General features: G+C 35.2%; 1 protein-coding gene across 3 annotated transcripts in view; it reads left to right on the top strand.

Annotated features, from left to right (window-relative positions):
* Nucleotides 1-15,539, top strand: part of CDC42BPB (CDC42 binding protein kinase beta) — a 98,119-nt gene that overhangs the window by 22,399 nt on the left and 60,181 nt on the right. For all 3 annotated transcript variants that reach the window (XM_087922220.1, XM_026698544.2, XM_087922221.1), the window contains exons 2-5: nt 3,965-4,056; nt 6,520-6,603; nt 9,970-10,065; nt 13,764-13,912. In XM_087922220.1, the coding sequence (XP_087778346.1) occupies nt 3,965-4,056; nt 6,520-6,603; nt 9,970-10,065; nt 13,764-13,912 (421 nt within the window). The remainder of the gene's footprint in view (nt 1-3,964; nt 4,057-6,519; nt 6,604-9,969; nt 10,066-13,763; nt 13,913-15,539) is intronic.

The raw sequence follows: 15,539 nt of genomic DNA, 5'->3' as shown, positions 1-15,539 counted from the left end.
TAATGTACAGTATTCAGGCAATTCTTTTTTTTTCTCTGTAAAAGGGAACTCAGATGAAAAGTAAGAATCTTTTTGTTCTTATTTGGTTCCTAAACACTTCCTCATAGTATACATTACCTTGGCCTCATTTCACCCTCTCTAATGGGCAGTAACATTGAAATAATCATGTATGATGTAGATCAAAGAGAATTTGGAGTGTATGCAGTCATATTCAGGCTATTTACAGTACTTATCTGAGATACTAATGTTTCTATGTGTGCATAATGTGTTTTTGAAGGTGATCAGATGTATTATCTTTCTCTCTTTTCTCCCTTCTCCTTGTTCACAGTCTTGTTCATGAGCCTCAGATTTGCTCATGTTTGTAAACCTCTTCAAGGACATTTAAAATTGGTGGCATAAAAATAATTACAATAAATAAATTCATGCGTAGACTGTTTAACTTAAGACTGTCATTTTAGAAATACTATGTCAGAATTGGTATTAGATGCAGAAATGAATAGAATAGATCAGGGGTCCTCAACCCACGGGCCATGGACAGGGGTCCACTGCATGCCAGTAACCAGCCCATGCAAACAAGCAAAGCCCCATCTGCAGGGTGCAAGCAGCATGCGAAACCATGCCCGCTCCAGTCCATGGAAAAACCTCTCTCGACAGAACTGATTCCTGTTACCAAAAAGGTTGAGAGCCTCTGGAATAGGTTTCTCTCCTTTATTAAGAAAGGACATTTAACCCTTGAAAGAAATGAGGGAGGACAGTGGGTAATAAAGTTAAGATAGAATATAATATTTAAATATAGGTTACTTAAGGTTCAGTTCTTTTTCAGAGACAGAGACAGCGAGAGAGAGCAACACACACGCACACACGCACGCATGCACGCACGCACGCACAGAGGGGGAGACCAGCTGACGGTGAGCATCTTTGGCAAGGGCGCTCCAGCTTTCTTTGAGCCTGACCTCCAGGGTGGGCATGCGAGGTTTGGCAGGGCCAGCCCCCCTTTCCCGCTGCCCTCAGTTTGTTAAAGCTGTGGCTGGGCGCTGCGGACCCGTCCTTCTTTCCATTGTCCCTTCCTCTAGGATCCATTCCCATCCTGCCAGCTCTCGTGTTAGCAAGGCCAGCATTGGCCATGGGTGGGTCAGGCCAGTGTCACAGGGCAAAGAGCAGCTTGTGTGTCTCCCCAAGTGACAGAGGCATGCCCAGCACCAACAAGGGCTGGAAGAAACTCCAGCAAGAGTGAGGTGCCAGAAAATCAGCCCCGGCTGCTTCTCCATCCCCCGCCATCGCCCTTACCTTCTCAGGCCAGGTGAGGAGTGACTGGGGGGGGGGGGTAAGGGGTGGGGCCAGCCAGTGATTTTTTAAATACTATTTCAGTTCTTCCCTGCTTCTCATAGGTATGGTTATATTCTTGTCTCAATATTCCATACATTTGATATACTCCACCAAAGTTTATTTAATAATAAATGTCCTTGCATTTAAGATGGTACAACTGTTTCTTATAAAATGGAACATTCAGTCCAGCCTGTGATTATAGAACATAGAATCAATGTGTAATAGCTAGGCTCACATTCACGCTACTGCTACAGTGTATCTGTTGAAAGTTGATTTCATAATTTCTTCAGTTATCAATGGATCAGAGTTGTCTGTTTCATTGCAATGACTTATTTTAAGTTGACTGGATGCTAATTTCAAAAGAGGGCTAGAATAAATAGAACTATTGTGCGAGTTATTGATTACTGGCTACACTTAGTGTCATGGCCAGTTCAGACTCTGAAGATGAATAGGAGTTATAGGAGCAGCCTGAGGGAATACAGCTGGAAGAGTCAGCCAGGAAAAGCAAGCGTTGCTTAGAATATGATTGTTTGCCCAATCCTTGCCATTAAAGTTCTGTTTGGAGACCTTTTTAGTAAAAATATAAAACTTACCTGTATGTCCAATTTCCATGGCCAAGAGGACATTTAAGAATTGTTCTTATCTTACTTGGAAAGTTCTTATAGTTGTTTGTGGGTGCATGCATTTCTATAGAACATGATTATTAAAAGTGTGGTAAACTTGGAATAAGAATAAGTTTGCTTTTGGATTTGTTGCCTATTTTGGTATAAATGTGTTTCTGTTATATAAATATAGATGTAGATGTTCTAAACATGTCTTCAGTTTTAATTTTTTGTGATTATTCATGTATTGTGCTAAGCTCTAATGTGTTTTGGGATTAGTATATTGTGTGAATCAAACCATTGTCATTTATAAGTCATTTATTGTTTAATTAGTAGTTTAATTAATAGCACTTGTAAGTTGTAGAATTGATATCAAAGAGGTAGTGTCTCCCTTTTATGATCATACATCAACAGTAAAGGAACAAGGTGTTAAGAAATATGCTTAGATTGGTATTTATGAAGGCATTGAAAAAGACATTCAGATGTTGTGATGTGTTTATATCAAAATAGTATAAGCAATGATATTTTTTGAAATATAAAAAGAGAAGTTGAATTTTGAAACTGGAAAGACTTTTGAAATTTTGTCTTGAGGAAGACTCCTGAAATATACTATGGACATCCAAAGGGGGGAAAAACCCAAATGGATTATTGAACAAATGAACTCAAGAGTTCTCATCAAATCACAATGACCACAGTCAATTTATCCTACTCCAGATACATGATGTAAAGTTCTAACTAATAGAGAAGATTCTAATGCTTGAGAAAGATGGAAGGAAATGGAAGAAGAATGGCAGTTAAGTGGTTAGACTTAAGTACAGCAGTAATGGATGTTCCACTTAAAGCTCTGAAAGATCAGGCTAGGGACAGATTGTTGTGGAGAAAAACAATGTGTGGTCATTCAGAGTCAATACTAAGTTGATAGCACATAATGAAATCTCTAGGACTTGGCTTGATAAGCAGTTAGCTTTATTTGAGGTGATTGAAGATTGTACATAAGAATTATCTCTCCATGCACTCAGTAAACTACCAGTAAATTGTACTTCTAGATCTACTAATGGTATGGGTATTACTTCTAGATTACATAAGGTTAGTAACTGAATATGGGATTAGTTGGTGTCCTTCAGAAAACCAGATTTGTTCCTAATATTTCTATTAGAAGATCCTGTGAAGATATCTGGGAAAGGAAAATCATAGACAAAGTTATTTACCGAATGTGGCATTGGCAACATTTTGTTGAGTGCTATAAGAGACTTCTCCCAGGAATATATTTAAAGGCCCAATTACATTAAAGCAAAAGTTAATTGACAGATTTGGGTATTGGAGGCAGAACAGAAAAAACCTGAGCGGTATGAAGCACAAATCTTCTTTATTGATATATGCAAATCATCTTTAACTGATTGATTGCAGTAATAAACATTTGATTGATAAGGTTAGAATTATTCATTGCATTAATATACATGCACATTAAAATATTAAATAGGACATGTGAAGTATGAGATAATAGACAGTGGTAATATAAAATTTTATACAATGGTTCTTTCAGATTCAAAGGCCAAATAATTCTTGACCTGAAGCCTTACTTTTACCTTAGGAGCTTTCTGAAAGCCTTATCTTCCCAAGGCTAATTGTTAATTTCTGGCAGTTAGGCTTGAGGTTCTTCTTTAAGGTTAGCACTTTTGCTTACTTTATTAATAATTGTTACATTCTGTATCTCTGAGAATTTTCATTGCCTGTTTCCTAGCTTAACTGATATTTTTATTTGGACTGAAAAATATAAGTGGGTTGGGGGCTTTTTTGGGGACACCCATTTTTTAAAAATTCATTGATTAGTTTTGCTAGGAAGAGTAGATAAGATTTTTTGTAATTAGAAAAAAGAGTTGGCTTCTTCTTGACCATATCATCTGTGATAGAGGTAGCAATTTTTGATGGCTTATTATCAAATCTATACTAATATACAGATTGATACCAATCCAAAAGTTTACATCAGTATGCAATGTACAAACTTTAACTTGAGATTTCCTCTTATTTTCAAACAGCCAAACCATTTACCCAGTTGGTGAAGGAAATGCAACTTCATCGAGATGACTTTGAAATCATAAAAGTCATTGGCAGAGGTGCATTTGGTGAGGTAAGATACCTTTAAAGCTCCCAGATGAATAAGGAAACATACTGTTGACTGTTTTTTTCCAATGGAAGAATTCTTTGTTTTGAACCCACCTTCCTTTAACAATGGAAGCTAGATAATTGAAGATGATATGTTTGTGTTACATCTCACAATATAAATCAAATGTATAAGTTGCTGAATTCATAACAACCATGCATAGCATATAAGTTAAAAACAAATACTATAAATAAAAACAAAAAGAAAGTTGGGAATTAATAGATACAGCACATTAACAAAATTCTCACAAAAGCACATACTTCCTAACAAAGAGCTTAGGAAAACAATCAGGTCTTCCAAGACATATTTAAAGAATGGCAAGATCAAGATAACTCAGACCTCTGGATATTATTATTGCACGGTGCAGACACTGTGACAGAAAAAGCATTCCACTGAGATCCCATCAGATGATAGTCTTTTAAAGACAGAATTTGGAACATGCCCACCATGTTAGATCTTATTGGATAGGAAGAAAAAGTAGGAAAAAAGATGGTCACTCAGGCCCTATGCCATGAAGGACTTAATCTTAAATAGCACTGAATTGTAACCAGAGGCTAACTGTTAACCAGTGCAGACGTTAACCAGTGCAAAGATGTTAAATATTTCAAGGTGTGCCCATAACTTCATGCATTGATGCACTCTAGACCATCTGTAGTTTTGGGGTGGTTTTCAAGGGTATCTTCACTGTTGCATGTTGCAATAATCCACACACAAACATAATAACTGTGAGAAGGGGTTCCTGATCCAGAAAAGGGCAAAGGCCTCCTGGCTATAGCTAGGATCTACTCTTCAAGCAGGAGTTATGAGTCCACACTAGTTTTCTCCAGGGAAGTTCTACCCCATTTTAGAATTGAAGACTTCATGGTCCCAGACAAAAGTACCCAGCCACTCAGTCTTTTCAAGATTGAGTTTAAGTTTCTTTCCTCCCATACAGACCCCAGCAGCCTTCAGACATTGGGATTAGACAGAATCATTTGGTCAGGTTGGGCTCGAGATGTTCAATTTGATATCAGCAGCATATTGATGATACATGAGTCTGTGTTGATGAATGACATCAAGCATCAGCTTCCTGTAGTTATCAAACAGGATGGGTGAAAATGTCTAATCTAGTGCCATCCTATATACCAACTTCTCAATATTCTCAATACCAGTAGAAATGACTGCAGAGAACCACTGCAATACTGTGCCTCCACTCCTATTCCTGCAGTCCACCCAGAAGGATACCATGATCAATGATTTCAAAAGCCACTGAGAGATCTGAACAATTGCACCATTGCTGTCCTGACTCTGAGAGGTTACTGACGTTTGTTCAATGCCATCTCTCTGCTGTGCCCCAGGGCAAAGCTAAAAGTCCAGGACAAAGTTCCCTAATGTATAAATAAAAGTATAAATAGTTGTGCTTAAAAGATATTCTAGTCTCAGGACAAAGCGAACCTAATTATTTTCTTTGCTATTATTAGGACCAGTCACTATTTTTAAATTATCTTACCAAGATGCAATGTTCTTATTAAATATATCAGTATGTTACTGAGTTGATTTTGATTGTCCCCAAAATACGTTTACATAATAGAAACTATATACATTCACTTTCATTAGGATAATTTTTTCTTCAATTAAAATAGTCATAGCTACTTTTCTATGGCTCTGCCTTATAATGGAAGACGTTGTTTGATTTCTTTGTGTGGCCTGGTATCATTTGCATGATTCTCCGAGGTATTTTTAGGCAGCAAGGATTTCCCTCCCTTCATTATTTGCTATCTGTTGTTTTTAATTGGAGAGATTTGAGTAGATTTACCCCCGCCCCCAAAGCAATAAAAACTGGAACAAAGAAGAACACTTGAGCTAGTCCTCAATTTATAACTATTTGTTTAGTGACTATTCAAAGTTACAAAGGCACTGAAAAAGTCATAAAATGAGACAAAACTCACTTAACTGTCTTGCTTAACAATGGAAATGGTCTCAATTGTGGTCATAGGTCAACAACTACCTGTAGTAAAATTAACTTTGCTGTTCAAGCCAAAACCTAAGTAAAGGGTTCATGAAAATTTTCCCCAATGTCAACTGTAATAAAAATGAGGGAACCCAATTCTTACATCGTTTTGAAAGCAGCCAAGATTCTTAATGGTGGATACACGTGATGTTCAGTTATAACCCCAATTTGGTATAGAATCTGGGTTGTTAAGTGAAGGGCCATTAAGTGAGATACTATACCACTGCTTCATTCCCTTCCAGTTTTACAACTGTTGTTATAAATTTTGCTGTTTGTTTCTTTGGGTGTTGTCTCTGTTTGATATCTTTTTTTCCCCTTGATATACCTTGTCTTCTTTTAATTTTTTATGTGTAACACACCAAAAGTCAGGTGGCTTCAAAACTGAAATAAATAAATAATACTAGAATGTCACGGAGTTATTTTTATTTTTTGAATTGTAGGTTGCAGTTGTAAAATTAAAGTGCACAGAGCGCATTTATGCAATGAAAATCCTAAATAAATGGGAAATGCTTAAAAGAGCAGAGGTAAGTTTGATATTTTCAATTCAGGTTTCCTTATAAATGGTACTAAAGAAGATCACATTAAACAGTTACTACTTAAGCATATAGGAAATTTATTTTTTTCCTGAATATTTTCCTGAATATTAAATACCATATTTTTCTACCATTTATTGCTTTCTGTATTTACTGGTCTGTCTGTCTTTTTTCATGTAGCATGATTTTTATTTACTATGAAAACCAAGTTAATTACTAAATGGAAGCTTGGACTTTGGTTACATTGAAAGTTAAGATTTCAAAAAAGACTCCTACTTGGTTCCATTTTTATAAAGAAGTAGATTTTGCAGAAATAAATCAATTAACATTGATTATTAAATAAATATATTCTACATATTTTATTTGTTATAATAAAGATATTTAATATAATGTGCATTATATAATACATAAAGCAAGAATTCATTAGCCAATATTTTTAACTATGAAGATTTATATAATCTTATTTTCTTGTTCAATTGTGCTTGATTGTCAGAGACTGCCTTGACTAGTCCCTGAACTTTTCTTGGTATGTTTTTTCAGAAGTTGTTTGCCATCGCTTTCCAGTGCTAGGGCTGAGAGAAAGTGAGTAGCTCAAAGCCACTCAGCTGGTTTTGTCCCTAAGGAAGGAATAGAATTCACAATCACTGAGTTTCTGGTCTGAAACCTTAACAGGTTCACTTGACTGATGTAAGAAAATTTAGCCAAATTCAATAAGAATACTCAAATTTTAAAGGGTTTTTTGGTAAAGATATACAAAATATTTCAAATTCAATTGATTCAAATTTGAATTTGAAACATCCCACTCAATGTGAAACAGCTATTATAAACTCAAAATGGGCAATTTCAACCATTTTGGCACTAGGTAAGTGTGAAAAGGTCTCAAAAGGCTTGAAACAGTCCAGTTCATATTCATAACAGCAGTTTCTCAAAGTAGGGTATTTTCAGTTCAGTATTCAGTTTCTATAGCTTCAGATTTATTTATTTTTTTGTATAGTGCTAGGTTTTGAACAGGAAGTTGCATTTGTAGTTGAGTGTCTACTCTTCACTCTACTAGGAACATTTTATTCTTAGATCTGCCAATCTGTCAACACAGTTTATTATCCTCCCATTATAGTGTGTCCTCTATCAATTTCAGAATTTTACAGTATTTCTGTTTTTAAAAAAATACCTAGATGCTAACAGAAATCTGTCTGTCTCTATTCCATATATAGGAAAAGAAAACTCTTGACTTGCTTCTTTCCTACCACATTTGTATAGATACAGGCTCACATACATTAGAGATCCTAAATCTCTTTAAATATTTTGAAGAGGATACTGAATCAATGCAGATTAGTTCCCAGTATGCTTATGTTGAAACGTCCTGCTTTCAGCATTGTATATTATAAAAAACCTTTCAATCATTTTAAGGGAAGGTCCACTATGCTGAACTGGTGGGTATTTCCAAAATCATAAAATAAAATATTCCCAAAGTTAGAAAATATAGGTAAATGCTTCTGAGCCAGACTTTAAAAAAATAATCTTTTCCACCCAAATAATATTTGCTGAAAAACTATAATCTTGTACATTATGTCATAAGGAGATTGATTTTTGTAGCCCATATTCATAGCAGATTTAGAAATTTCCATCATGCTACCTAGGATAGTTCAAATTATTAACTACAATTAGTAGTTCATAGTTATGTAATTATACTTATTCTGGGATATAATGTCACAATGAAAGAAGAACTAGTGGATAATAAAACTATTAGGCAAACATAAGAAATTGGATAGTTCATGCATGAAAGTATGAGAAAAAGTAAATTGGCTGTGTGTTTCTGCACTAATTGAACTTAGTGAAGCATATTTTTGAGTGATGCATAGAAATGTTCTGTGTTATGACCCTGAAATAATTATAACAGGAGGCAAGTGATGGATTGTTGAAGACTCTTTCACTTTTACGTTGTTATAGCTTCTATGAAAATGGCTGCAACAGTTTATAAATTATTCTAATTCAGCTTAACGAATTAATAATGTTATTGATATATTTTGCAAGATATTTTTCTAATTGAAATACCTGGCTATTTAATGTTATAGAACAAAAACAGACTATTATTCTCCAGGCCTTAACAAAGTTTATGGATTTATTCTCTGAATAGTGTAAAGTTGAGGTATTGTTTTACATTAAAATAGTGTAAAATAAGAAATAAATCCTGCTATGGTAAATAGTTTCATAGATGGAATGGAACGAACTACCAGTGAACTTCCAAAGAGAGGCAATTTAGAAGTTTAATATAAGATACATGAATCTTCTTTGCCTATCTGATACTATGAGGTGTTATCTTTAGCATTGCTTGACTTAAATGAGTTTGAATTTATTATTTTTGTGAAAACCTGGAGAATAGTCATATATTTGAATAAAAAACCCCATTTTGAACAAATTAGAAGAAAAATGCAATTAGAAAACACTGCCATGTCAGAGACGTTTTGGGGTTTTTGTGGCAGTTCTTATGACTGATCTAATTCTGAAATTTAGCTTTCTAATGTTTAAATGCAATTTTTGATAATGGCTGGAGTTTGGAAGTAGGGTTAATAGATGTTTGAATAGACTTGGAATTTTGTGGAGATAGAAGTAAGAGCCCCAGATCAAAGAATTAGATAGAAATATGTTCCATGATCTATATTTAAAAATCCTAATTTTACTCTTTGTTCCTAGATACCAGATACTAATATGGGTTTCACATCCTTTGTAACATAAAGCCTTCAGCCAGGACATTCATTAAAACAGAAGGAAGTACTTTTTCTGAAGTCATAATTATCTCCCACCTTCTGTTTCCCTTGGAAGTAATCATGACCCTTAAATACTTAAAGCATATAAGAATAGTGGGGGTGGATAGAGGGAAAAATAGGCTCAGAGATATATGATATATGCAAGGAATTCAGCTCCCATTTCCAGGAAATATTATTGAATAAATTGGGCAGGTTTGTATTACCCATTCTCTAGTCTTATTTTTATTTTCTTTCAAGCAAACATTTTAAAAGTTTTGTGTTCTCTTGAAGGCTGTCAGTATGTTCACCTTTAAGAGACTGGATATTGCAGTAGGTATTTTAAAAACATTCAGGCTACTATAAAACTAAAATGTTATCTCAAGAATCCAATGCTATCTATCATGCTTTTTAAATTTGATTTTTAAATTATTTTTGGTTACCTATGAAAAGTTTTGTTCCTTGGGTTAGATACTGAATTATTTTAGAGATGATATATTTATGAATGTTATAATCTTATATTGCATAAACATCAATACGGTATTTGCATCCTTGTTTATTAAAGTCAGGAGATTAAACAACTTTTTCTCCTCCTTTTTCACTCTTTTATTTTTAGACTGCTTGTTTCCGAGAAGAGAGAGATGTTTTGGTGAATGGAGACTGTCAGTGGATTACAACGTTGCACTACGCTTTTCAGGATGAAAACTATTTGGTATGTGTGTACAATAAGCCTATAAAGAAGTAGTTCGTAATCTGGTTTCTCAGTTCCAAATATTTTTTTAATTCAGAGCATTATCAACTGCATTTATTTTAAAGGAAAAATTCTCCTCTCCCTCCCCTCCAATGAGACCATCTGGGCGGGAAAGGGATTTTCATACAATCATAGAGCTGGAAGGGACCATAGAGGTCTTCTAATCCAACTTCCTGCCCAAGTCAGGAGTCCTTATACCTTTTGGTCAAATGGTTGTCCAACCTTTTCTTGAAAACCTCAGTGATAGAGCAACCACAATTCTGGAAAGCAAGCTGTTCTATTGATTAATCATTCTCACTGTCAGAAAATTATTCCTTATTTCCAGATTGGACCTCTCTCTGATGAGCTTCTACTCATTGCTTCTTACCCTAGAATAAATCAATACGCTTTCCCCTGTGACAGCCCTTTAATTATTGAAAGATTGCTATCATGTCTTCCCTGAGCCTTCTCTTTGTCAGGCTAAACATATCCATTCCCTTATCATCTTTGTTGCTGTTCTCTGCATTCTTCCTAGGTCCTCAGCATCTTTTTTCATATTGTGATCAGAACTGGACACAATATTCCAAATGTAGCCTCACTGATGCAGTGAGGAATGGTATTATCCCTTCCTGTGATCTTGATGCTATCTCTCTGTTGATGGTAGCCTAGGATTGTGTTGGCTTTTTGGGGAGCTGTAGCACACTGCTTAAGCAGTGATTCACCAGGACACCTAGATCCCTCTCACAGGGATACCGTTGAGCCATGCCTGTCTTTTAACTGTACCTTGGTTTTTCCTGCCTAAGTGCAACACCTTAACTTTTCTCACTGAACTGCATCTTCTTGGATAGGGTCCAATGCTCAAGTCTGTCAATATCATTCTGAATCTTAAGCCTATCTTCCAAAGTATTAGCAGTTGTCCTTAGCTTGGTGTGATCTAGTTTGGTGCCATTTTGATTTGCATTTGTTGAAAATGTTGGAACAGAACAAATAAGAGGTAAGTATTTAAACAAAGAGCTGAAAAGGAATCATTTCAGTGGAAGTAGGAGAAATCACTGTTATAGCTCACCTTCATCTTCTAATGAAGAGAAGACACAAATATTTATTTCCACTCTCCGTATGTAATTAGCAATTGATTGCAGTAGAGAGACCCTGAGAGCTCTCAACAAAACCAACACTGGATAGAGAGGTTCTTCATTGCAGTTCCTTAGCCTTTATACATCAAGGATGCTGAGAGAAGAATGGGGCTATCAAATTGAATGAACAGAATTAGAAGTCCTAAGCATTCTTTCCTGGATATAAGGGACACAGAATTTAATGGGATTTAGTAGTATGCAGTTGTGGTTATGATTGCAGCTCAGTATAGAGGCCTCCAGTTTTCTTCTTGCAACTCAGAACCCAAGAATTTCTTTCTCACTTTACATCCCATTTACATGGAGTAATCTGGGCTAAACAGAACCTCCACAGCTTAGCACACTTACGGCAAATAAACATGCAGAAATTTACGGTAGCTGAGCCCACATTTATGCAATCTCTCACTGCAGTGAGTGTATGCATATTTGTGTGTAATATGACTAGTTTGTGTGTCTCTATTTGTATATGCAAATAGGTGCTTAATTAAATTTACAGATGGGATACCTTATTTTACAGGCAACTTTTATTTGCAGTCATTAATTGAATTGAACATTTAATATTTGTCCGGGCTGTATTCTTTCTTAGAATGGGCCTCTGATTCTATTCTTTCTTGAAGTATAGTAAGGAATAAACATTTTTAATGAAATAATTTGAAATAGAAATTGGCAATCACAGCTGAAAAGTATATAAAATTTGGGTGTTTAGTCTAAAATCTAGAATCCTCTTCCTTTTGGGTCAATACGTAACTGTTCATATCCTTATTTTAAAAGAGGAAAAAAAGAACAAAATGAGCTAGAGTTAACTTAATTAGATAAATTGTTCAGTTGAACCTTATCATCTAGTTACTTACCTTGGCACAGTACTGTTAATGTGTCATTTTATACACAAAATCTCAAGACTGCTGTTAAAATCCAGAAGTGGCCAAACCGGTTTGTGGGCCAAATGTGGCTTCTGTAATGTTCATTTTCAGCTCTGAAGCATTTGCGGACAATAAAAACTGGAATAGTATTGAAAAGAAACCACCTTTACAGTACAATCCTATGCATGTTTACTCAGAAATAAATCTTGCTGATTTCAATGAGTTACTATCAGGTAAGTGTGCATAGGATTACATCCCCAGTATAAATGTTTGGTGGTTCCTAAAAGGTTTGCATCCAATAAGAAGTAAATAGCCATCTTCTAAAAAAAAAAATGAAGATGGGGAAAATGCAAATAGTTACTTGGGATGATATTCTGATTGTTTTGTGTCTTTGAGAAGGGTTGTTAAGGAAAGGAGTGCCAGAGGAAGAATTTCAAGTGTATGAAATAGAGGCAGTTTTTAAGAACCTTGACAAAAGTACAAATGACTCAGAACTAGCTCCCTTCTTTGTTCATTGTATTTTTCATATCATATTAATTTACCCATTTATTATCACAGGGCTACTTTGCAGACTGGTTAGGTAGAAGCCTTAACAATTTATAATTTGTCAAAATTACACATTATAATATTGTTTAATAGTCTTTAAAAAGTTTAGTAGAGTACATTTAGGGTTATAAAGTATACTTCACCCATGGTTTTCCTGCTGATGCATGAGGCCATTTTTGATGTTTCCTTTTTATATTTATTTAAGAAGTGGACAGGAATTAAGATAGGTTTTCCTGAAATATTTTACTCTAATCAGCCTATGGTAAGAAGTTAGAAAAAAATATGAAAACTAGTATATTTAAATGAAAAATACTAATTAACAAGCAATTTGTATGTGTAGCTTTGGCTTAATCTATATTTTCCAGCAATTTATTGGTACTCTTGTAATTTCATTTCTCCAGGAAACACATTGAACTACTAAATTGCTGTTTAGATTCAGTATAGCTGTCCATTCCTATGTAGTTTAGTAGAATATCTGGTATATATCTAGGAATCTTTCATCATGGTAAAATTTAGCTATGCAAAAATTTTTTTTGACTATAACTGATCATTGCAGTGAAGCCAATTAATTGGAAAGAATTTATGTACATGAACATTTTCTTACAACAATTGAGGCAGCGCAATTTTGGTTTTGCAAGCAATCTTTTGCCCAGATAATGACAAGCCTCAACATAGATCTTAACCTCAGCATAGTTACTGCACCATGTACCCACTGGGACCATATTTTAGCATACTAAACCATACGTTTCATCAGTTTTTACAAATGACATTTGAATTATTTTCCCCCTAGCAAAGGAGAAAGGAAAAACATTATGATCATTGTTTTCCATTCTCATTTTTGTTTTAAATTATTCCAATTAGTATTACTAAGTTTGAAGTTATATTTATTTTAATTATATTGTATGTATCGATGCTTCTCTTTTGTAAAGTAGTATATGTATATGAAATAACCAGGGAAAGAATGTGTCTAATTATTAGTTAAGAGGGAGCAGTTTTAAAGTCAGTGTGACTGGTTAAATCACTCACTTTGACTCCAGTTTCCACAAGCATATATTAAAGTTGTATTCCAGTGAACAAGTTCATGAAATCACTTACAATATAATTCTGCAGTGATTCTTACCAGTAAGTGTTCTTGTTTTTTTAGTATTTAGTAATGGACTACTATGTGGGTGGTGATTTGTTGACATTACTTAGCAAGTTTGAAGACAAGCTTCCGGAAGACATGGCCAGGTTCTACATTGGTGAAATGGTTCTTGCCATTCATTCCATTCATCAGCTGCATTATGTGCACAGGTAAGGTAATTCTTATTGTGGCATATAAATACAGGTAGTCCTTGACTTACAACCACAATTGAACCCAAAATTTCCATTGCTAGGTGAGACACTTGTTAAGAGAGTTTTGCCCAATTTTATGACCTTTCTTTCCCCAATTGGTAAGTGAACCATTGCAGTTGTTAAGTTAGTAATATGGTTGTTAAGTTAATCTAGCTTCCCCATTGACTTTACTTGTTAGAAGTCACAAAAGGTAATTCAGGGTACTGCAACCATCATAAATATGAATCAGTTGCCAAGCATCCAGATTTTGTTCATATGATCATGGGGATGCTGCAATAGTCTTAAGTGTGAAAAACAGGCATACATCACTTTTTTCAGAGCCATTGTAACTTTCAACAGTCACTAAATGAATGTTCTTAAGTCATGGACTGCCTGTATTAAGTTAATTAAATTGAAATAAAGCTACAGATTTTGGAAAATACAAAAACAAATGGCATGTAAACAATAAGTTGTTATGAATTCTGTTATCTTAAAATAATGTTCCTATTTATAATTCCAGATTGTGGCCATGCCTATCTTCAAAAATTGTAAGCTATTAGGGGGCTCAAGCAGAGCAGTTTGCCCTTCCCTTCCCTTCCCTTCCCTTCATTAGGGCATACAGTCAGTATTCTCATTTCTTCCATCTGTAATCAAATAGTTGTTTTTAGTTTACAGAATGTATATTTCCACTATTTCAAATTTTGGTTGGTTCAATTTAAATTTCAGATTGAAGGTTATTATATATAAATGGGATTTAAGGCAAAATGTTGCAGGAAATGTCTAGACTCTGGCAGAAAAGTAGTAACAAAAGTTAAAGAGAAGAGATAAGGAGAAAACACACACACACACACACACACACACACACACACACATATATATATTGTTAAGTTTTCGCGGGTACTTACATGTATGGTATTCAGCTTTGTTTGGGTATTTTCCCACGTCATTATAGTTGTGCTTTTAAAGTTGTAGCAATGTTTCGGCAGAATCTCATCTGCCATCATCAGGCTTCTGTATTGTGTTTGTCTGCGAGTCAGACTTCTACAGTTGTTTCAGTTTTAAATTTGGGGCTAGCCTACTGCTGTGCCAGAATGGTTTTTTCTTCATCCTGATTGGTTGGGAGACTTGGTCTGTGTTTATTGGTCTTAGAGTTTGCTGTATTCTGCTTGATTGGTGTTTCTAATATCTTCTGTCTGTTTTGTGACTTTTTTTGTGTCTTGATTGGCTGGCAACATTGTGTTCCTGTATTGGAGGCTTTTAGTGCAGCTTGGCTCCGAGTAAATGGACGGCTATCATTTGTTAGGAAGCTAGGTTTCATCTGGGTGCCTGGTTGGGGTGTGTTTGAGCTGGAGGTATCAGGGGGGATCTGTTTGTGCCCAGGTGTTTGCCTGGCTAGTGGTGTGGAGATTTTTTTGTTTGTGAGTGCAGGCTTCCAACAGTCTGATGGAATCATCTCTTCTATTCATGCTTTCAGGTCTTTTTTCAATCTCTGTGGCTTGTCTGATAATTCTGTGGCTGGGGTTTTCTATAGTGGCTAGGGTTTTGGTGCCATTGAAGTTGATGCTATGACCTGTGGCTTTCATGTGTTGGACTAGTGAGGAAAAAA

Source organism: Pseudonaja textilis, chromosome 1, assembly GCF_049901715.1.
Source record: "Pseudonaja textilis isolate UNSWEBS1 chromosome 1, rPseTex1.2, whole genome shotgun sequence".
In the NCBI taxonomy this organism is placed as follows: domain Eukaryota; kingdom Metazoa; phylum Chordata; class Lepidosauria; order Squamata; family Elapidae; genus Pseudonaja; species Pseudonaja textilis.
The sequence above is the reverse complement of the archived record's forward strand: the minus strand, read 5'-3'. Positions and strand labels throughout refer to the sequence as shown.